This window comes from Bubalus bubalis, chromosome 6 (assembly GCF_019923935.1).
Source record: "Bubalus bubalis isolate 160015118507 breed Murrah chromosome 6, NDDB_SH_1, whole genome shotgun sequence".
Taxonomy (NCBI): domain Eukaryota; kingdom Metazoa; phylum Chordata; class Mammalia; order Artiodactyla; family Bovidae; genus Bubalus; species Bubalus bubalis.
This window is the reverse complement of record NC_059162.1, coordinates 29878928-29903536: the sequence shown is the minus strand read 5'-3', so window position 1 is coordinate 29903536 and position 24609 is coordinate 29878928. Positions and strand designations below refer to the sequence as shown.

The 24609-nt window shown below is 39.1% G+C and overlaps 1 protein-coding gene across 5 annotated transcripts in view; it reads left to right on the top strand.

Annotated features, from left to right (window-relative positions):
• The window catches only part of MAGI3 (membrane associated guanylate kinase, WW and PDZ domain containing 3), a 262326-nt gene that overhangs the window by 227825 nt on the left and 9892 nt on the right, over nucleotides 1–24609 (top strand). For all 5 annotated transcript variants that reach the window (XM_025289418.2, XM_025289417.2, XM_044944528.2 and 2 more), the window contains exons 14-19: nucleotides 2523–2715; nucleotides 5183–5371; nucleotides 10740–10925; nucleotides 21431–21533; nucleotides 22277–22403; nucleotides 23350–23493. In XM_025289418.2, coding sequence (XP_025145203.2) covers nucleotides 2523–2715; nucleotides 5183–5371; nucleotides 10740–10925; nucleotides 21431–21533; nucleotides 22277–22403; nucleotides 23350–23493 — 942 coding nt within the window. The remainder of the gene's footprint in view (nucleotides 1–2522; nucleotides 2716–5182; nucleotides 5372–10739; nucleotides 10926–21430; nucleotides 21534–22276; nucleotides 22404–23349; nucleotides 23494–24609) is intronic.

Here is a 24609-nt window from a genome sequence, read left to right as displayed (position 1 = left end):
CTTTTTTTTTTTTTGTCTTTTCTTTTTTTTTTAATTTTATTTTATTTTTTAAACTTTACATAATTCTATTAGTTTTGCCAAATATCAAAATGAATCCACCACAGGTATACATGTGTTCCCCATCCTGAACCCTCCTCCCTCCTCCCTCCGCATTCCTTCCCTCTGGGTCATCCCAGTGCACCAGCCCCAAGCATCCAGTATCGTGCATCGAACCTGGACTGGCAACTCGTTTCATACATGATATTTTACATGTTTCAATGCCATTCTCCCAAATCTTCCCACCCCCTCCCTCTCCCAGAGTCCATAAGACTGTTCTATACATCAGTGTCTCTTTTGCTGTCTCGTACACAGGGTTATTGTTACCATCTTTCTAAATTCCATATATATGCGTTAGTATACTGTATTGGTGTTTTTCTTTCTGGCTTACTTGCAGATGACATGATCCTCTACATAGAAAACCCTAAAGACTCCACCAGAAAATTACTAGAACTAATCAATGACTATAGTAAAGTTGCAGGATATAAAATCAACGCACAGAAATCACTTGCATTCCTATACACTAATAATGAGAAAACAGAAAGAGAAATTAAGGAAACAATTCCATTCACCATTGCAACGGAAAGAATAAAATACTTAGGAATATATCTACCTAAAGAAGCTAAAGACCTATATATAGAAAACTATAAAACACTGGTGAAAGAAATCAAAGAGGACACTAACAGATGGAGAAATATACCATGTTCATGGATTGGAAGAATCAATATAGTGAAAATGAGTATACTACCCAAAGCAATCTATAGATTCAATGCAATCCCTATCAAGCTACCAACAGTATTCTTCACAGAGCTAGAACAAATAATTTCACAATTTGTATGGAAATACAAAAAACCTCGAATAGCCAAAGCGATCTTGAGAAAGAAGAATGGAACTGGAGGAATCAACCTACCTGACTTCAGGCTCTACTACAAAGCCACAGTTATCAAGACAGTATGGTACTGGCACAAAGACAGAAATATAGATCAATGGAACAAAATAGAAAGCCCAGAGATTAATCCACGCACATATGGGAGGCTGTCTTTTCTCCATTGTATGTTCTTATCTCCTGTGCTGTAGATTAATTGACCATAAATGTGTGGGTTTATTTCTGTGCTCTCTATTCTGGTGCATTGATTTATATATTCCTTTTTGTACCAGTACCGTATTGTTTTGATTGCCGTAGCTATGTGTTATAGTCTGAAGTCAAGGAAAGTGATTCCTCCAGCTCTCTTCTTCTTTCTCAAGGTTGTTTTGGCTATTTGTGTTTTTTTCTGTTTCCATACAAATTTTACATTTTTTTTGTTCTAGTTCTGTGAAAAATCCCTTGACATTTTGATAGGGATTGCATTGAATCTGTAGATTGCCTTGGGTAACATGTTCATTTTACCAATGTTAATTCTTCCAGCCCAATAACATGATATATCTTTCCAGCTGATTGTGTAATCTTTAATTTCTTTCATTAGTGACTTATAGTTTTCCAAGTACAGGTCTTTTACCTTGTTAAGTAGGTTTGTTTCTAGGTATTTTGTTCTTTTTGATGCAGTGGTAAATAGGATTATTTCCTTAATTTAATGTATAGAAATACAACAGATTTCTGTAGATTTTTTGGTATCCTACAACTTTAGCAAAATCATTGATGAACTCTGGGAATTTTCTGGTGATGTCTTTAGGATTTTCCACATATAGTCACATCATCTGCAAACAGTGAGTTTTACTTCTTTCTTACCAAAGTGTCTTCCTTTTATTTCTTTTTCTCATCTGATTGCTATAGCTAGGACTTCCAAAAATATGTTGAATAAAAGTATTGAGAGTGGGCGTTTTTGTCTTGCTCCTGATCTTAGAGGAAATGTTTACACTTTATCTTCTGTTAAATGTCAGGTTATAACAGCTCTGGAACTAGTCAAAATACTTAGGATTACCAATTATAGGATTCTAATTGCAGCATAGAAAATGAGCAAGATCTGTTCACCTAGTTGCAAGTGAATCTTAGGTCACTCTGTTCCCTTAAAATATATACTGCTTTAGAATTTAGGAACAAGTAGTGTTCCTCTTTTGTATATACTAAACTTGAACTGATAGCCTTATGTAATGGGAGTTGCAATGAACAGTATACAAAAAAAAAAACTTTCACCATGACATTCAGTGGACTTTACTTTTAGTAGCTACTCCACAGAATTGCATTTTCTGAGTTTAATATTTTTGTTCTGTTGTAGTGATAGAAGTGATATGGTACTTTCTAAGTTAGTGAATTACTTTGTATTTCCTGTCTTCCTTGTGCCCAACCCAAAGAATCCAGAAGAGATTACAAGGTGTGGTTATGTGAAGTGCCATTTTGGAGACAGGTCAATTTCTATGACTGTTTTCAGGTTGAACTGCAAAAATTTGTTGGTATGCATAGTTTTGAGTCAGAAAGTCCTTGACTTAGTAGTTAAGAATCTTAGTCTCAGTAGACTGTATAGAGCAACCCACACTTTATATCTTATCAGATATACATTGGAGCCATCATTCCTCTGGGCGCAGCTGAGAAAGATGGTCGGCTCCGTGCAGCTGATGAGCTGATGTGCATTGATGGAATTCCTGTTAAAGGGAAATCACACAAACAAGTCCTAGACCTAATGACAACCGCTGCTCGAAATGGCCACGTGTTACTAACTGTCAGAAGAAAGATCTTCTACGGTGGTACGTGAACCTGTTCTTGCTCTGATAAGTTAAAAAAGAAAAATGAAATTTAGTCCACTTTTTTTTTCAGATTATTTTATTATGTTTAATAGGGTATGAGAGGCTGCGCTAGCCCTCTGCAACGGCCCACACTGTGTCCGTGAAATGTTTCTTTGACTAAATCCACTTCTTATCTAAAACAATGACAACAAAAATAGTGTATGAGATAACTTATTTGGTGTGATCCTTGCATGTGGAAGGCCATATAGGTTGAAAGGATTCATAAATACTGCTACTACTATCAAAAAAAAAAAAATTTTGGGTCTCTACATTAAGATTATATTAGTATATCAATGAATTTTGCCAGTGTGATATTGTAGTCAGAATATCAGGTTAAATCTGTTTTCTGAAGAACAAATACAAAGTTGTTTAGTCATACTAAGAGATCCTATTAACTGAATATCAAACAATTTTGGATCCTGATGAAATTCTAAATATTCAGAGGACAAAATGTTTCTACTTCAGAAGTTTTAGTATGACATTTATTGAGTCTCAGACATGGATTCTTTTACTTACTCTTTACAGCACTATGATGGTAAACACTGTTATTATTCTAGTTACTCGCAGAAAGGCTGAGAAACACATAGCTGGTAGGTAGTAGGGCCAGGATTGAAACAGATGATTTAATTACAAAGCCTGAGGTCTAAACCATTACATTAAGAGATGATAATATCCTGTATTTTTAGGTTAGTAGCTCTGTGAATATTATGTAGAAATTTTTTAAAGTGAATTCTTGTCACTTAAAAATGTTTTAAAGACAACCCTGTAGCACCACAAGAATGTAAGCTTCATGAAGGATGGAGTTTTCATCCATTTAATTCTATGCTGTGTACCCAGTACCTAGAAGAATGACCACATGGCACAGAGTGGGCATTCAAAAAATGTGTGACTTGATGAATATTTACATCACTCTTAAAAATGAGGCCCTGTGTTTTTGATTGTAGCATCCCAAAGTAAAAGCCCACCTCCCTTCATAAATATCAGGCATCTGAGATGCATGCGGATTCTAATGCTGTGTTGCTTCCATTTGGTTTGGTGTCAGAACATAACTACGTAAACAATGGGATGCTGCACAAATAGAGATTAGCTCCCTCCTGAAAAGCATCATAAAGATGTTTCATAGTAGTTTGATATTACTGGAGACATTTTAGCTAATTCATTCTAACCATGCATTATATCAAAAAGAGCCTTTTTTTTGTTGGTAATTATTGGAAGTTGTTGACACTTTTGTTGAGGTTTAAAAACACATCCTCAGAGTCCCATGGATTTTGATACAGAGAGACCTTATAAATGCCTGTTCATCAATAACAGCATGTTGTGGTGGTTGTTCATGATGTTTTGTATCAAATTATGGCACAAAATTTGCCCTTTTTTTAAAAATCAGTTATGACTAACTTTTGTCATTCTTTCTCAAATTCTGATGTTATTCTTAAATAGAAGAAAAGGGTGTAGGTTAACTGCCCATTTGCTAGGAATTCCATGTGACCTGACCTGTGGCTAGGAGAGTTTGCCATTCATGTGGACAGCTTGTTATATGCCTGAGAACTGCTAATGGTTAACTCATCTCGTGTTACCCATCAGAAAACTGCAGTTGTAAAACACGTTGTAAAAGATGAATCTGTGTAGGCGGCAAACTGTTCTCAAGCTGTAATGGGAGGGATCTCTGTCCTGATGCAGTGACCTCCCAGACATCATGAGTGTCAGTCGCTGCGCTAAATTATGTATTTCTATTAAATGTTTGTTTATTTAGCTGCACTGAATCTTAGCTGTGGCATGTAGGATCTAGTCGCGTGACCAGGGAGTGAACCCAGGTCCCCTGCACTGGAAGTGTGGAGTCTTAACCACTGGACCGCGAGGATTCAGAGTGTGTGTGTGTGTGTGTGTGTGTGTGTGTGTGTTGGGGGGGGGGTTGCTGCTCAGTTGTGTCCAGCTCTTTGTGACCCCATGGACTGTAGCCAGCCAGGCTCCTCTCTCCAGGGAATTTTCCGGGCAAGAATACTGGAGGACTGCCAGGGAAGTCCCACTAAATTATATTTAAAGGTGATTTTAAGAAGAAGTTTACTATGTTGTTATTCATTATTAACTTTTAAAAAAATTGCTTGTCCAGGTTCAAAACCTTGTTGGAATTAAAATAATTTCAAGAAGAATTTTTTTTATCATCAAATTTCACAGAAGCTTTGAAAAACTTCCCTTAGAGTGAGATAACATCTTGTCGTTTTCCAGCTATGTACTTAATGAGCATTCAAGAAGTCCACTGGATGGGCTGCTGCTACCTCTGCACTCAGATGGTGTCCAGAGCACTTGGACAGAGGCACTGCTTTTGTTTATGTTAGAAACTCAGTGTTCTTGTGAAGAGCTTAGCACAAAACACTTTAGTTATCAAGTTACGATGTTCCAGAAATATCAAAATTGCTCTTGTGTATTACAGAGAAACAACCTGAGGATGACAGCTCCCGAGCCTTCCCTTCGACGCAGAATGGATCTCCCCGCTTGAACCGAGCAGAGGTCCTGGCCAGGCCTGCTCCGCAGGAGCCCTATGATGTTGTCCTGCAACGAAAAGAAAATGAAGGATTTGGATTTGTCATTCTCACTTCCAAGAGCAAGCCACCTCCAGGAGGTAAGGGCCCCTGTGTCCTGGTGTCCCTCCCTCTAATTTCAGTTTTCTGAGTCACCCACTGGGGTTTGTGAAAGTAGCTAGGAATCATGTATAAATTGCCATTTTTTAAAAAATGCTGAATATTTTATTTATTTTCAGAATTAGGTAATTTGAATCAGTCTTCCAGGCTTAGGGTTTATTTATCTATCTCAGAGTCTATAAAATAAATCTTAGTGTCGCAGTTTGCACCCACCTTATGTTGTGTTAGTATTATTAGGGATGCAACCTGATTGATGCAGTGAAAGGACGATGCTGAGTTTTTTTTCAATTATGGGGCATAGGGGTTTTTTTTCCCCAGATTAGGAGAAATCATATATACAGAAATAAATGAAATGCCAGAAGCAGTTAAGAAGCAAAATAGAAAAACCTTGACCCAGATGTGTCTTAAATAGTCCTTTTGTGTTATTTAATCATAATTGCCTTATTGCAGCTATAAATTGACCTTAAAAGATAAGAGGCACTCCTACCTTACATGCTTCGTCAAAAGGTAAAAGTTCTGTCAAGACCTTGAAATATCCTGAACCCAGTTTAGTAGAATGTCATCTGAGAAGGATGAATATGTATATTAATTTAATATGTATATTAATTTCTTCAACAAAGGAGGAATCACATCTTCTATGTCTAGGGCTGTTATGAATCAGCAAATTAAATATTTGCTATATCTTTATGTTTCTAAGTAATAATCATCTTTAAATATAAAATACAAATGAATATAAGATGAGAACCAGCAAACTAATATTTATGTGTCATGCTTGTCTGGTAGCTTTATTTTTCCAAGTCAAGAGATAAAAATCTTTGACCACACGAAAATGCACTCTTGGCTTTGCCAGGGAATTTGACTTTATCTTGAGTAGCGAGATCCTTTTAGACTAAATGGTCACTAAAACCTTAGTGAAAAATGAAAACACTTTCAGGAAAGTGTTGTGAGCCAAACCATTTGCAAAAATCTTGCTAAAATCAATGCACGTGTGTGAAGGAAGAAGATTCTATGACATGGATGAATTATTACTATGGTCTCAGGTCACTGCTCACTGATACTAGTTTCCATTTTCCAAAAGCCGTTGCTATGGTAATGCTTGGAACTGGAACTGTTACTGATGCTGTGAGGATGATTATGTGGCCTGTGTCAGAAAAATGAGAGAAAGCAGCTGTTAGGTGGATTTTATGTTATGTCATTGGAAATCGGTATCTAGAAAAACAAATGACCATTTTTGATAATCATATTCTGATTCGAATACCATGCAATAATCCCTGGGCATTCAGATTAACAAAAATAGTGAAAGATTATTACTCAGCGTGATAGATGCTAACCACTTTCCATATTGAGCATATTTCTCCTCTAGCACTACAAAAATTAGGAGAGTCTCGTGTTCACCATAAAACTAGGAGATACAGAGGAATTCCGCAAAATATATTACTTAAATAGTTTAACCTATTTTTATATTTGAAATGTATGTTATACTGTAATACATTATCTGTTTTAAATGTATCATCTTATTTGTGTAATTATATTTATTAATTTATTTATATTTTAAATTAAAATCTTTTTATGCTTCTTTGTTTGAATTTCTTTTTAGGATCTTGATGGTGTTACATACCATAGGTGCTGGGTCTCTGTGTAACATAGCGTCATTAAGTGCTGGGCTTTGTAATCAGACAGACATGGCTTCTAGACCCGCTGATGTCTTTTAATAGCGGTCTGATCTTGGGCACATTACTTACCCTCCGAGCGCTCCAGCTTCCCCTGTGAAATGAGGGTGTTGACACTTCCTGTCTCGTATGTTTGCGAGGATTAAAGGAGATAATGCATGTGAAGCCCTCTGCCTGGACCCGCAGTAGATGTTGGCTGCTGCCACGTGCTGTGGTTTCTGCCGTTGTCGTTGCAGCTGTCACTGCATATTGACCTTTTTTTTCCCTCTAAAGAAACGTTAAAAAGTTTATCAATATTTGAGTAATGAGATGGGAAAGAAAACCCAATTAAAATGTAAGATTGAGGTAACAGCTAATGCGTGGCAGGAAATGAGTGTTTGCAGCTCATTAATTATCAGCCTGAATGGTAAATTAGGCTTAGGTTGTCAAATGAATTTTATATAAAGTACTTGAGATTTTCAGTCATGATGCAAAACCAGAATTCGTAATTTCGCTGACGTGCTAGTTAATAATCTCACAAAATTCTCAGCCCTGCAAACATTTCTTCTTGGAACTCCATTTATCTCATAGCTAGAAGGATCCTGGGATGAGATTACATGAGGAGCTTTCCCTCACAGAGACCAAGCGGTTGCAGTATGCAGTTCACTGCGTAACAGTGAAAGATTGGTTTTAAAAAAGGAGTTAGCACAGGTGAGAAGGCCAGAAACCTGTCTGTCAGAATAGATCCTTCTTTATGGATCTTGCCTTGGTACAGGTTGGTATTCTGTACAGTGTAGGTTGTTGGTTGGTTTTTTTTCTGCTGCTGAAATATATTTTCTGCTGACATTTGTCACAGGAAGAGTTCCCACTAGCATCTCTAATACCAGTTATAAAATTCTGTACCATTGACTTCTTTGAAGGTCAGGGATCCAGGCCCAGCATCCTTGTTGTCCTGGACCAGTTTGTGTAGGGCTGCATGAGTGGAGTACTCAGCAAACACCTCTGTTAAAAATGGAAAGGACCTGACTGGCTTTTGCATGGCCAGCACTTCAGAGGTTTTAGCATTCCACTTTTCATACTTTTCAGTTCTGGTTGCAAAGGATTTCTTTTAGAAGGGGACATATTCAGCTATTGTCCTTTCTTTTCCTGAAAAATAATATTTTAAGAGCACCAAAGTCATCTCAGCATCTGGACAAGCCAGCCTGTGAGACAGATTTAGGCCAAAGATGAATGAAGATGGAGAAATTGACTTCATGCAAATACCTATAGACTTTGTATACCAACAGTAAGGCAGGACTTCAGATTTTTCCTTAGCCATGTGTACTCTAAGCATGTGTGCATACTAAGTTGCTTCAGTCGTGTCTGACTCTTTACAACCCTATGGACTGTAGCCCAGCAGACTTCTCTGTCCATGGGATTCTCCAGGCAGGATTACTGGAGGGGGTTGCCATTTCCTTCTCCAGGGGATCTTCCTGACCCAGAGATTGAACCCGCATCTCGTATGTCTCCTGCACTGGTAGGCAACAGACTCCAAGCAGTTACGTTGAAAACTTCCCAATCTATTCAAAGAATGTTCAGAAGTTATCTTTCTACTGGTCTGTTTATCTTTAACTGTTTTGGTGGTGCTGCTATAAATGCCAAGACAATAACAATCTGACTACTTTTATCTCTCCTCACCTCTATGACTAACCCTTCAGGAAGTTCTGTACCAAGATTTGCCAATTTCCTTTTGACCACATTACTCACGTGATGAGAAAGGAACAACTGAGGCATCAGAGGTTTTTCTTGTTTGATGCTTTCCCAAGTCGGAACAAACCCCTTTCAGTGTGCCAGGGAGTTGAATGATTTTCTTCTTAGGGGATCTGGAATGAACATTGTTTACAAATAAAATCTCTTCTAAGAAGGAGAGTTCCTGAGATATTAATTTAGAAGGTCACCTGCGGGCCCCTGTGTGATCCTCCATGTATTTCTGATGTGCTGCCTGTTGTCCTAGCTGGGCGTCAGCTCACGTCGCCTGGCACAGGACACAGCCCATGCTACTTGTGCTGTGCTTAGTCACTTAGTCGTGTCCGACTCTTTGAGACCTCACGGACTGTAGCCCTCCAGGCTCCTCTGTCCATTGGATTCTCCAGGCAAGACTACTAGAGTGGGTTGCCATGCCCTCCTCCAGGGGATCTTCCCAACCCAGGGATCAACCCAAGTCCGTGGTGCTAGTGGTAAAGAATCTGCCTGCCAATGCAGGAGACGCAAGAGAGGCAGTTTCGATCCCTGGGTCGGGAAGATACCCTGAAGGAGGAAAATGGCAGTCCACTCCGGTGTCCTGGCCTGAAAACTTCCACGGACAAGAAGAGCCTGGAGGGCTACAGTCCATGGGGTCGCAAAGAGTCAGACATGACTGAGCGACTGAGCACAACAGTGAGGAAAATGGTGTGAGTGCTTGATATAATTCAGAGCTAAGGAGCACTTGCTTCCACATTGACTTCCTCTTTTTTAAGATAAAATCTCCTAATCTCTCACTGCATAATCCTAGAAGAGCCAAGGAATGGCATTTACCGTCCATGGGGCATAAATCATGGCCAAGAATAACTTCTAGTCCAAATGAAATTCTATTAAAATGGCCCTAACATACACCTAGATATAATTCAAAAATACTAGTAAGGAGCCCATTTTACTATAGAAATTAAACATAATCACAGTGCCATTTAAAAATAGTAAATTATCCTTATTGATGATAATCCACATTCAGCAGGAGCCCAAGTGCCAGATAAATGTAGGCAAAAAAATTCTAGAGAGCATAGAAGGAACACTTGTTTCTTAATATGAATGCCCCTTATTAAATGGTGAAAGATATTTTCACAAGATTTCCTGAATATCTGAGAAGTCATTTTAAGGCATGATAACAGTGAAGAGTCTTAATAGTTACTCTCGGAAAGCCTTCAGCATTAAACTATAGAGATAATAGAACCGCACAGAGTGTCTTTCCAAATGTCTTAGAGCAGCTTTGTGCTTTCAGGGTAGGATTTTAACCATAAGCCAAATAATCTTAATGTTAAACACTTAATGTTCTAATTCCACTCAGCTTTTCTAATTTAAAAAAAAATCTAGAGGCACAAATAAGAGGAATAAATTTTGTTTTAGAAGTAAGTATGATTCATTTTAATGATCAGTCTTTTCACTGTAACTGGATTTCTGACCAGAGAGTCCTGAACTTGATTTTGAACTGCATTTATTTACAAGATTTCTTGTGGGAGTAAATGCCCCTTCAGCTGAACCAAAGATGATCTCATGGTAGCAGTTTCTAAAATACCCAAAAGCATGTTGCAACCTAAACAGCCAATGACAAACAAGAAACATGAGATATTTTCACAAATATCACTGAGGTCAGTAGCCTTTAAATGGGATTGTTAGGATGACAATATAAAAATTGGAAAAGGTTTCTGGTAAGTGGAGAAAAGCAAAGAGGTTTATATGCCATGATCGCAGCTGTGTAAAGAGTATCTGCATGTTGACAAAGAATGGATGATAATATGAATATAGTTGCATTTGGATAGGATGATCACTTGTGGTTTTTCTGATATATCTTTGAAGGATTTTCTTTGTTATTAGGTTGAATTTTTGATGCTGATGATGCTGATGATAAATCCAATACTAAGAGATATGTTAAATAATTGAAAAACCTGGGAACTTTTTTCCTTCATAGTTATTCCTCATAAAATTGGCCGAGTCATAGAAGGAAGCCCAGCTGATCGCTGTGGGAAGCTGAAAGTTGGCGATCACATCTCTGCAGTGAATGGGCAGTGCATTGTTGAGTTGTCGCATGACAGCATTGTTCAGCTGATCAAGGACGCTGGTGTCACTGTTACACTAACGGTCATCGCCGAAGAAGGTAAGGAACTACCCCCGCCTTCCCCAAACTGATCCGAGGGACATAGAGCCTGCAGAAGTACCAGAGCCCCTGCAGTGATAGAACCGTTTATACGTGCTGGAGTCTCTTATTTTGCCTTTTCCACTTAATGAATTTAAAAGACAGTTTATTATAAAGTTGTCAGGAGCTCAAGAAAAATAATCCAGCCAGTGAGTGGTGGCCATTTATTTACATGCTGGAGGAGCAAGCATCCAGAGTGAAAGACATGGCTAATACTTTTCAGATCTTATTTTCTTAAAATAATGTCTTAAGTCTCTGTTTGAGTGAGGGAAAATCCTCTAAAGAGTTCAAAGAAAGTCACTGTTGATATCAAACCTTTCATGTCAGGCCCATGTCATAATGTGCCTTACCTTGCAGGCAGGGTTTCATTCTGGAAACTGCTTTATAAATGCAGGAGCAGGAATATGTAGGAATGGCCAGTAAATAGGGCATAAGATGCACTTAATGTCTTGCCTTGCTATAAGGCTGCCTTTGATCATTAAGAATTTGTAATTAGGAACCATTTTGAATAGGAACCAGTTCATGTTCTTTGCTTATGAATTACAAGGTAACCATTATATAATGCTTACCTTCTATTATTTTTCCTAAAAACTAACAAGAGGCCAAAAGCAACAAATTTATGAAGTCAGTCTTTCATGTTAAAATTCCATACACTGTAAGGTGTGTTCATGTCCCACTCCATCCCCCCTGCTGGCAGTGACCCTCTAAGCTATCAGTTTTCAGGTTTTTAAATTCTTGATTCTTCTTTCTTTTCCCTTCCTCCAGCACCACTAACATACATTTGTCTCTAAGGTGTTACATAAATCTCCCTTCTGTCCGAGATTCTGCAGGGGATTTCTCTGTGGACAAGTTTGCCTGGCTGCTCTGAAGTGCTCCTCAGTGGCCGCTCCAGTGGTTCCCCACTCTCTGCACAGAAAGCATTTTTTGATTCTGCTCCCATCCTGCCTTTTAAATTTTCCTCCCGGTTCTTCCCAAATCCTCTCTTTTTTCTAAATCCTCTTTTCTTTTTGCTGAACTGTGTGGCATGTGGGGTCTTAATTCCCTGGCCAGGGATCAGACCTACACCCCTTGCAGTGGAAGTGCAGTCTTAACCACTGGACTGTCGGGGGAAGTCCCCAGACCCTCTTTTGAACTGGGCCTCATTGGTCTCTGTGCACATGGGCTTCCCATCCCCCATTGCATTCCTTATCTCTACAATTCGTTGAGTGCTCTTCTTACATCACTATATCCCAAATAAAAGGGTCTGCTCTTTGAAGACAAAGAAAATATTACCAATGGACTATGATACTCGCCATCTCCCTCATTGCAGGTGGATTCTTTACCGGCTGAGCCACCAGGGAAGCCCTGATACTTGCTAGGCACTCAGTAAATATTTTTTTTGAAAGAAGTAATGAATAAATGGATGAATGAGCAAAATTAAGGATATTTTCAGTTCTATGCCAATACCTATCAGAAGCAAGATACACCCAATGGAAGAAGTAAGGCTTTTGACTGACAGAGTTCACTGACACCTATTAGCTAGTTGGCAGGCCTTAAACACGTCACTTAACATTTCTAACCTTCAGTTTTTTTTTTCTCAATGCGATGGGAATAATGATATCTATTTCAAGATCACTGTGAAGATTAAAGGTGAAAATATACATAATCTGTATAAATACCCTAAGGTGCTCATCTAATTGTAGCTGTCATTATTTTACCATATCTTTGCATGGCCTCCTTCCTCTTTCTAGTCTCCCCTAAGTCTCACTGCCTGCGGAAATAATAATGTTTAGGAAACACTTACTATGTAGCAGGTATTGTCCTGAATACTTTACGTCTGCTGACTCTTAATCCTCACACTAATGCTGCTGCTGCTGCTGCTAAGTCGCTTCAGTCGTGTCCGACTCTGTGCGACCCCACAGATGGCAGCCCACCAGGCTTCCCATCCCTGGGATTCTCCAGGCAAGAACACTGGAGTGAGTCGGTTGCCATTTCCTTCTCCAATGCATGAAAGTGAAAAGTGAAAGTGAAGTCGCTCAGTCGTGTCTGACTCTAGCAACCCTATGGACTGCAGCCCACCAGGCTCCTCCGTCCATGGGATTTTCCAGGCAAGAGTACTGGAGTGGGGTGCCATTGCCTTCTCCAATGCATGAAAGTGAAAAGTGAAAGGGAAGTCGCTCAGTAGTGTCCTACTCTTCGCAACCCCATGGACTGCAGGCCACCAGGCTCCTCCATCCATGGGATTTTCCAGGCAAGAGTACTGGAGTGGGGTGCCATTGCCTTCTCCAATGCATGAAAGTGAAAAGTGAAAGTGAAGTCGCCCAGTCGTGTCCGACTCTTCGCAACCCCATGGACTGCAGGCCACCAGGCTCCTCCATCCATGGGATTTTCCAGGCAAGAGTACTGGAGTGGGGTGCCATTGCCTTCTCCGCACACTAATGCTAGGTCGGCACTATTAATTTCCTATTCTATGGATGAGGGAGCGAGCCGCAGAGCCGTTAAGAGGACTTGTCCATGGTCATAAAACTAGTGACAGAACAAGTATTTGAATCAGGCATTCTCTCCAGAATCTGTGTGCTTGTAACTGCTATGCTTTCCCCTTGTAATTTCCTTGTCTGCCCCAGTCTTCCTCTCTTCCCTTTCTCAGCTTTACTTTTCTTCATTGTACTTATCTCTACCTGAGGTTATTGAACTGTGAGTTTATTTCTTTATTGTCATCTCCCCTACTAGAATGTAAAGTCATAAGATTTGTGAGAGATTCTGTCGTGGTGGTGGTGGTTTAGTCACTAAGTCTTACAAAACAGAGAGAGACTCACAGACAGAATACAGACTTACGGCCGTCATGTCCAATTCTTTGCGACGCTATGGACTGTAGCCCCGCAGGTTTCACTGTCCATGGGATTTTTTCAGGCAAGAATACTGGAATGGGCTGCCATTCCCCTCTCCAGGGCATCTTCCCAACCCAGGGATTGAAACTGGGCATATTCTTTTACCGCTGGGCCACCAGGGAAGACCCAGAGATTTTATCATAGTTGGTGCTAAATCCCAAGAGCCAGAACTGTGTTAGCCACATAGTTTGTGCTCAGTAAAAATTTCTGAATGAAGCTTATTGTTAATATGAGCTTGGTAAGATTTATCTTAGTTTCTTTACCATGATCTCTATAGCCTGCTTTTTAGCCTTAAATTTGTTCTGTGACCCACAAAGAAAAGCAGACCTCAGCGCCACAGGAGATGACATTTCAGAGTTGTGCTGAGAGTGATGCATGTGGTGCATTTATATCACCATGCTTGGCATGCAGTAGTGATAGAAACTGCTAGAAGTAGTGGAACCAGCAGGAGTATAGATCAGTATTTCTCAAACCACATATAGAAGCATCAGTGGTTTTTTCCCAGTTCATCATAGACCGGCATTTTTGTAAACTATAATAAAAAGTAAATAATTAAAATGAGAAAATTGTTCTGTCAATTTGTTACAAATTTTAAAAAATTTTTACTCTCAGAATCAGTACACATCTTATTGCTGACTAACAGACCACACCTCAGTAGCCTTGAGATAGAGAAAAAGTGGTCTTCCTACTGCTGAATAATATTAGTATTTTTTTTTTTTTTCAAAATTACCCTTAATTGTTGATGGTGTTCTCTCTAAAAGGTTGTCCAAAATTACTCATTTTTCTTTCTTTTAAAAATTAATTTTGGAATTCCCTGGCAGTGCATTGGTTAGGACTCTGTACTTTCAGTGCTGTGGGCGTACGTTCCATGCCTGGTCAGGAACTAAGATCTCTCACAAGCCTCAAGGTGTGGCAAAAAAAAAAAAAAGATTAACTTTGACATTCTGGTCCAGATACTTCTAAACCTGTGTACTGGGAAATCTTAAGACTTCTTATGTAACGCCAGTCCAAATTTAGGAAAATTAGAAGGGTGGAGATCCATGCTTATAAGGTGTGTTTCAAATGTAGGTGTAGCCTCTTAAAATATACAATCACGTTTGACATGTAAAATCACATTTCAGTGATTACACCTTATTCCATTATTCTCTGTAAGTTTTACTAAACTATGGGAACATTCAGAATCTCTTACTTTTTTAGGTAAAAAAATAGAAAGTGTCCCTTCTGTCCATAAAATCCCATTCATGGAGTTTGTAAGCAGTCCAAGTTTCTCTTTGTATTCCATATAAAGTCTGTTAACTGCACTAAAGAGTCAGATGCATATTTGTAGCTCGCCAGCTGTTCTTAGAAATCACACATTCAGATCAGCACCTCAGAGCTTTGTTCCTTCCCATGTGTTACTGCTCCCAACTCTCCATAGCCATTCCCTATAAATTGATAAAAGACAGCTACCTGGAAAAATGGAACTTGTTTCCTTCATCTTCTTTTCCCCCTTGTGCTAGATACAATTCAGTATTCATGCTTATTTTGCCAAGTTCCCAAGTCAAATGTCATGTACGGTGTAAAACCCTCAAGCACACTCAGGACTCCCTCTGGCTCGTGGCACTCCCATGACACCCCCAGCTCCTCACTACAGCGGCTCCTTCTCAAGTCTGGATCATAAACTGACTAGGCCTGCTTGTTCTTGCTTAATGATACCTTTAAAATGTATTCTTTTTCAGAGTTGATTTCTGATGTTGTGTCAGTTCTTGCTCATTTTTAATGGTGAACCAAGGTGCCAGAGGTTACAAGGACTGTGTTGGAATGGTTCTGGCAGTCACTTTTTGTTTTCTTTTCCATTTATTTATGTTTGTTCTCACTTGTCTTCATTCTCCTCTCTCATTTCTCTCACCTTTCCCACTGCCAGTGTGTTTTATGTGCCTCTTTTTATGTCTTTTAAAATACATGTTTGTGTGTGTGCATTTATTTTTGATTTGTATAAATGATATCGTATTATAGATTTTATGCTGTTTTTTTTTTCTTCCCCTCAGAACCATTGCTTTCTTCTTTTTATGTCACTTAATTGTTACAGGATCCAATGCAGGATCTTACATGGCATTTAGTTGTATATCTTTTTTCTTTTTAAACGAAACATAATTCATATACTATAAAATTCATTATTTTAAACTATACAAGTCAGTGGTTTTTAGTATTTTCATAAGGTTGTGCAAACATCACCACCAATTCCAGAACATTTTCTCACCCTTTTAAGAAACCACTACTTCTTTCTCTAAGGATTTGCCAGACATTTCATGTAAATGGAATTATATACTATGTGACCTTTTGTGTCTGGCTTCTTTCACTTAGCAAAATGTTTTCATGGTTCATCTGTGTTGTAGCATGTCCGTTTTGGGCTTCCCTAGGGTTCAGACAGTAAAGAATCTGCCTGCAGTGCAGGAGACATGGGTTCAATCCCTGGATCAGAAAGATGCCCTGGAGAGGGAAATGGCTACCCACTCCAGTATTCTTGCCTGGAGAATTCCATGGACAGAGTAGCCTGGCAGGCTAGAGTCCATGGGGTTGCAAAGAGTTGGACATGACTGAGTGACTAACATACACACTCGTGTCCTTTTTATGACTAAAGAATAACATCCCATTATGTGTATATACATTTTGCTTATTTATTCATTATTTGATAGACACTTGGGTTTTTTTCCTATTGTGGAAAATGCTGCTATGAACAATGGTGTACAGGTTTTTGTACAAATATATGTTTTCATTTTTCTTGGGTATATACCTAGGTGTAGAATTGTTAGGTCATATAGTAACTCATTTTTGGCTTTTTGAGGAACTGCCAAACTGTTTTCCCCAACACCTGCATTGTTTGTAATCCCACCAGTAATGTATGAAGCTTCCAGTTTCTCCACATCCTCACCATTTTATTGTGTGTGTGTAAGCCATTCTAGTGAGTGTGAGGTAGCAGTTGTTTGTATGTAAGCCATTCTAGTGAGTGTGAAGTAGTAGTTTTGGTTTGTATTTCCCTGGTGACTAATGAGATTGTCTTTTCATGTGCTGTTGGTCACTTACATATCTTTCTTAGGAGAAATGTCTATTCAAATCCTTTGCTCACTTTTAATTGGGTTGTTTCTTTTATTGTTGAATTATAAGGCTTATATTCTGATTTTAGATCCTTATCAGATACGTGGTTTGCAAGTCTTTTCTCCCATTTTGTGGCTTATCTTTTCACTTTCTTGATATTGTCTCCTGATGCACAGAAGTTTAACGTTGAGGTAGTCTAAATTCATTGATCTTTTCTTTGGTTGCCTGTTCTTTTGTTATCAGAGCATTATGTGCCTTCAGGATTTATCCAAGTTGCTGGGTAAATGTATCGATTGCTTTTAACTGCTTGACCATTTTCCGTACTGTATATTTACCACTCATTACTTGTCTGCTCCCCAACAGACAGCCAAATCCACATTGTCTCTGACTCCACATTATCACAAACTATCCTCATACACTTTCATCTATGTACTTTATAAAACTGTGTGAGAATTTATTGCAGTGAAATTGATCAAAGAAATTGCTTACTTTGACCAGGTACTGTACTATCAGATTTTCTTCTGTAATTGCAGCATCTACGTTTCCACCAACAGAACACTGAGGGTTCCTTATCTTCACATCCCTTCCCCCAATACTTGGCCTTATCCAGCTTTCAAGTTGGCTAGGGTACAGTATGGAGAGTGTTACTTCATTGGTAGATAATTTGCATTTCTCTGCTTACCCATGAATTTGAGCATCTGTTTTTCTTGTGGATTGCCTCTTCAGAATCTTTACTCATTTTTCTTGTGGAGTTGCTGTCTTTTTCTTGTTGGCATTTAGAGATTCCTTATGAATTAGATAGGCATTAGCCAAATTTAGTTTTAGCAAGTACAAATACCTTTTCCTGTCATCTGTATAGTTAACTTTAACTATGGCTCCCTTTATTATACAGATTCTTAATTTAGATGTCACCAAATCAGTCCATTTTTACTTCATGGCTTATACTTTTGAAGTTTTGCTTAAAATAAGGTATTGCTCCCCACCCCATATCACAGAGACATTCTCTTACATTATCATCTGTTAGATTCCTAATTTTGCATTTAGGTCTTTAATCCATCTGGAGCCTACCTTTATATATAGTTCTAGTTTTTATTCTTAGAGTGAGCCAGTTTTTCTAGTGCCAGCTATTAGATAGTAGTACTTCCTCATTGATTTGTGGAGCCATCTCTTCTGTATGTTAACTTCCTCTTTAATCATGCTCTTTATCCTATTCTGCTGGTTTATTATTATCTATATGTATATTATATATATATAATTTTAATATATAATTTTTAAGAATTTGTGTGTATATATACACACATACATATAAGAACCTCTCATAAGGTTCTTCTATACACACACACATATATACACATAAGAACCTTCTCTCATAAGGTTCTTATTTATTCTTGGTAAAATGATTGCCAATATATTATGTTTGTTGCTATAGTTTTAACTGTGGAATTTTGTGTTTATCTACCTGAGAAGCCCTCTGAATACACTTCTTCTTAAGTAGGTACACGTAGAAACTCTAGAAAAAGTTTCTCATTGAGGTAAAGGTGTACTTAACCCATTGCTTTACTGTTTGAAGAATTTTCAGATAAAATTCAGAGAAAACATAGGCCTGTTTGATACCGTGGAATAAATATTTAACTTTGAGAAGTAGAATATCTTTTACACATAAATTGGAGATGTTATATAGGATGGTTTGAAGGACTAAAAATTAAAAGAAATACTAATGATAGAAAGTTTATTTAACCTTGAAGAGGATAGCAAAAAACAACATGTAACTGTAAGAATAAGCATCAATTTGTGGTGCTTTTTGCCTAGCAGTGACATCTCTTATCCTTAGGAGAAGGTAGAGGAAAATTTGAAATTGATCAGCTTATTTATACTGTCCTGCTCTGAAGTTACATACCCATTCCTCTAGCCAAGATAGTGAAGCCAAAAAAATTATCTAAGTTGGACTAATTAATACAAAGGTACAGTTATCTTTCATTCATCTTGTTGATAGATGTAATATTTCCCAGCAGATTCTATTGCCTCGATAGTAGCCATGAAGTTACAATGACAGAATTCAACTCTATAATGACTACTCAAGTTTAGAGACAGGTAACTAGAAATTGACATACTCAGTAAGCAAAGGGTGAAAGGACTTCTGGACTTTATAATGGACACAGGAATGTGAATGAGGGGTGATTCCTGCAGTCAAGGAGTCCACAGTCTAGCAGAGGAGACAGGTATTTAACCCAACTCTGACATAATGAGGTAACCACTATGAAAAGTGGGCATAGGGAGCCAGGTAAGATTTCACAGAGGACATGACATTTTTGAACAGGTGATGAACTGGGAAGCCAGGAGTGCCAAGTGACAAATTTGAATAGTACCTCAGGAGCAATAAAAAGTTGCTGTAGGTTCCTAAGCAAGGCCGTGGCGTGTTTCAGTGTCTGTGCCGGGCCTGGAGTCCAGGAGGCAGAATAAAGGTGAGACTGGGGGTTAAGGAGGCCAGTGTAAGTAATTTGTTAAGGTAATTAGGGAAATTAAATTCATGATAGTGAATAAACGCACAACAGACAAGTTTCCAGGTCACACCCCTGCCAAAAATTAAAATTAAAAGAATTCATGCTCCACTCTCCCTTCCTGGATCATTTCACTTTAAAGAGGAAAGACAACCCTCTGGATGAGTTCTGCAAAGATGGGCCTCCACCTGTACATCTGGTACATGGTGTTGAAACCCATGTAGACACACAAGCCCAGCAGGCAGAGTCAGAGCATCAGAAACCCTCTGGGGCTGCCACAGCTTAGCCAGATACCATCACTGTCCTCCCACCACTGTTTATACTCTGGCCTGTGTTTTCAGAATGCTTTCAGTTACAAGAAGTTCTTAGATAAGAATAAATTATTTATCTATGTTTTTAGTCCCAAGAACTTTGAAGAGAAACAACTTAATCCAAGCCATAAAAGAGCAATGCCCTTAGTCACCCTGCAGTCCCAGTTTTCTCCATAGAAATTGCTTCCTAACCATTCATATTCCTTGTCTTTCACATCAGCCTTTCTGTTTTCATTATATTCTGAGATTCAGATTTTATCAGTTTCTACATATTCTAACCTAAAAATGGCCCCTACATGGGACATTTTTGCTGAAGTTAGGTCAGTATTTCAGAGTGTACATCTTGAGAGAAATATAGCCCACATCATTTTGATGATTATGATGATAGCCATAATGATCATTTTAATAGAAGCATTTTTTATAGTAATATACCAGGCACTGTTCTAGCATATAGTAACTTAATAACCCTATGAGGTAGCTGTAATTCCTTTTTATAGATGAGATGATTAGAAGCACAGAGAAGTTATGTGTTCAAGAACACAGCTAGCAAATGATGGGATCTGGCTTAAACCCCATCAGTCTTGCTCTGAAGTTCATGGTCTTAATCATTAATCTGTGTTCTCTCTCGTTTAAAAATGTGTTACTTTTGACTGCACTGAGTCTTCATTGTGCTGTGCAGGCCTCCTCTAGTTGCTGCAAGCAGGGGCTACTCTCTCGTTGCGGTGCCCGGGCTTCTCATTGCTGTGGCTTCTCTTGTTGAAGAGCACAGGCTCCTGGGTGCACAGGCTTCAGTAGTCGTGGTACAAGGGGCTCAGCTGCCCTGAGGCGTCTCGGACCAGGGATCAAACCCTTGTCCCCTGCATTGGGAGGCGGATTCTTACCCACTGTGCCACCAGGGAAGTCTTTTTCTCTCTCTTCGATACTTTAAATAGTCTATGAATTGAAGTTTTGGTGCGATAAAACTTTAGAGTTTCAGCTTTAAAAATGCAAGTTGAACAACCTGAGGAGTGTCTTTTAACTGTCATCTCCCATGGATTGGCATCTAATTCTAGATGCAAGCAGCTACTCAACTTAGTTATGAAATCTGTCAAGGAACAACAGGAGTTCTGGAGCTGTTGAGGATGATACAGAAACAAATGTTTCTTTTTTTCATTTCATTTGTGCTCTGAGAAAACAGAATCAGTAAAATCTTTATAAACATTTGTCAACACTCAGGATGATTGTCTAAGTTTGTCTCCGACACTAGAGTCAGGTGAAACGACTACTGCCATATTGAAGGTGCAGGTTAAGGGTATGTGTGTGGTTCCCAGACTGGCCTCTGTGTTCCTGCATTCTTAAACCTGTCTTTGTCACCTAGGGCAGGTTACCAGTTATGAGCAGTGTGCCTGGGAAACCCATAAATTGGTTTACAAGACAAGTTCCTAGAGCGCCATCCTCTCAATAATAATGATGGACTGTGTTCACTTCTGTTTCCATGTTGGGTGGAAAGGCGACCAAAACAATGGTGAAAGAGGGAGAGTGGGTGCAGTAAGAATGATTCCTGTTTTCTTCAAACATAAACATCCATCAGAAGCCACAGGGGAAAAGACATAACATTTCAGTTGCAGACAACAGTCCCTACCGTTGGGAATTTGTTATTGTCTCACTTTCATAGATCTCAGCCTCCACATTTTTATGTACAAATTCTTATTTCTCTCATTTTTGCCTTTGAACAGAGCATCTTGGTCCACCATCAGGAACAAACTCCGCCAGGCAAAGCCCAGCCCTACAGCACAGGCCTATGGGACAGTCACAGGCCAACCACATACCTGGGGACAGGTAGAGCTGCTCTTCTCAGGTTTTGGTTTTTTTCTCTCCTTGTCTCCCCACTTTTCATTACCTGCCCACCCACCCCCGTCTCCACACAGTTATGCAGAGGCCAGCCAGTAAGGTCAAGACGAGACCTCCATCCTCCAATCCCTCTGTCCCTTCCTCCCTCTTCCCAGCCTTGGCCCAGGGTGCAGGGTAACCATCCATTCTGCTGACAAGTGGGGATTAGCCCCTACTCTGCTGCCCTTGGTCCTTCCAGTTTTGGAAGAGAAGCCTAGACCCACATGGATTACTGTCTTCTCAGACTTACCTGAGCAGTAGTTGTGCATAATTTTTTTCTTTTGTTGAAAATATTATCCATGAAACAAAAACTAAATTTCCAGAAATTCAGCATCTTCACGGGCATTGGTGCTGCAGGAGAGCCATTTTTCACTGTGACAAGGTCAGCTTATCTACCCTCCAGTTCAGTGACTTGAGTGCAGTTTTCCTTGATGTAAAATGTGCTAAGATACCCTTACAACAAAACAAAAAAACCCAGCATGGAGGTGTTGGTAGACTTTAAGCCATGCTACAGTTAATGGCCAGTTTTTGCCTGGCATCTCTCTGCTTCAGACAGTCTGTCTTTATAGCAGTTTGTCAGAGGGAGAATGGTAGGTTCAGCTCTTAAAGGAAAGGAAATTGATCTACCTTTACATTTAGGCTGTTTTTCTTTTTCTCAGTTCTTAGAATGACTTGATTTCTCTCTCCTGTAGAAGTGCCACAGAAGGTGAAATTGGAAAAGATGTCTCCGTTTCCTACAGACACTCATGGTCTGACCACAAGCACCTTGCACAGCCTGACACCGCGACGATTTCAGTTGTCGGCGGTCGGCACAGTCAGGTACCAGAGATTTCCCCCAGACGCAGGCTGGTCTTTTCTGTTGCTGAGTCACTGACACTGAGGAATTTTAATTGAAGATCAGTTCACATGAATTTGTTCCCAGAGTTGATCATTCCTAAGGACTTACTTTGTGTTTGGCATTCTGTTAGTGTCCACGAGAGAAAGCAGAGAGAAAGAGAAGTTTACCTTCTATTGGAGAAATTTGAACCCTTGGTTAAGTACCGAGAAATAGCAGTGTTTTAGCTATCAAAGTAGGATTGGGGGTTTTTTTGTTGTTGTTTTCTTTTTTCAGGGAAATTAGTCAAAATCTACTTAAAGGAAACACTTTCCAAAATTCTGTTTTCTGTTCTGTTGTATATTGACCAACTAGTAGAGAAAACGTAACCTTCAAATTTATTTAGGCTGTATTTATAGAAATCAAGTAGCCCTTCAGCCAATTTACATCCCTTCTTTATAATACAAAAATGCATATTGATATCATATGGGATCATTTATATGTGGAATCAAAAAAGATACAAATTAACTTATTTTCAAAGCAAAAATAGACCCACAAACATAGAAAACAGACATAGAAAATAGCAGGGCAGAGAGTGGGGGATAAATTTGGAGTTTAAGGTAACATAACATGCTATCACATGTAAAATAGGTAAACAGGGACCTACTGTGTAGCATAGGGAACAATACTCAATGTAGTAACCTGCAATGGGAAGGAACCTGAAAAGAAGAGTTTTGTGTGTGTGTGTGTGTGTGTGTGCATGCACAACTGAATTGCTTTACTGTGCACTTGAAACTAACAACATCATAAATTGACTATACTTCAAGTTTTTTTAATAAAAATGCATATTCAGAGTATAAATCATTTCTTCCAGCCATAACAGTAGTCCTTCTTCAAACTGTAAATAAAGCAGTCCATGCAGACTTGTTTTTCTTACACTTCTCTCTCTAGGGCCTTGGTTGTTACCCAGTGGAGCTGGAGCGGGGCCCCCGGGGCTTTGGATTCAGCCTCAGGGGTGGGAAGGAGTACAACATGGGGCTGTTCATCCTTCGTCTTGCTGAGGATGGTCCTGCCATCAAAGACGGCAGAATTCACGTGAGTAGGCTTCTGTCTGCAACCCTTTTCCAGTCTGGAAACTGCAACCCAGACTGGAAACTTCTGAAAATAGTTGATTAAAAGGAATGCAGAAACCTCTTGAGTCTATGAAGCAAGTCTTTCCATCATTAAAACCTGAAAGGCTTGTCATGATTTCATTTCCTCTTTGCAGGGTGCTCTTCTCTACTGCAGTTAGGCTGGTTGCACCAGCTTGACTTTGGTAAGAAAAAATCAATTTTACTTACATAGTCAACATTCATGGGCAAAGGGATTAATAAAGTATACTTTCATCCTGGGAAAGCCAGGATGAAAAAGAATCATCTGCTTCTTCCAAGAAACAAGAGTCCCAGGATTTTTTTCTTTCTCTCTTAGCTACTTCTAGATGTAGCCAAAAATTGACGAGCATGACTCTTCTGACCTTATCATCATTTGTAGGACTCTCTGAAACACTGTACCTTTGTTCATGACATTTCAGGATGGACTGTTTAATGGATCTGCAAAAAGATACTTCCTTCCCTCTCCGGTTGTTACTTGGAGGAATCTTACATTGAAGATATTTGCTGGCCTCAATTTTTAAAGAAATAGTTAATTCACTGGTATTCAGATAGGTTATAAGTAAAAAATTTTAAATCTGGACAACCTTCCCCTTACCTATTGCCTCATCCATCCTTACACACCCAGAGACTGATTTTATCAGTGTATTGCTCTTGAGGGGAACTCTTGTGTTAAAAGCCTTCTGTGACTTCAAGAGAGCTTTGGACTTCCTCCTACTACTGGTAGGCATCAGGAAAAGAGGAATTTTTATTTTCCTTTTTCTTTTTAAACTAAGTAAGCTAACTAGAAAGGCAAATGACCCTCCCTTGCAGATTATTAGATGGTATATTCTAATAACAATCAGAAAAGTCTTCTGGGTGGTTGGAGTGTTCCATTATCCATATCACTGCTCCACTCCCAGGACTCATTTTATAAACATGTATTAAGTGTTTGCTTTACCCAAGAATTTATATATGCTACTCAGTGAGTTAGGAGGAAGAGTAATCTCCCAAAACAAGATACCATCCTTTCTCTAAAGGACTAGACTTTTGTTAGTTCAAAGAAAGGTGAGTACAAGTAGAG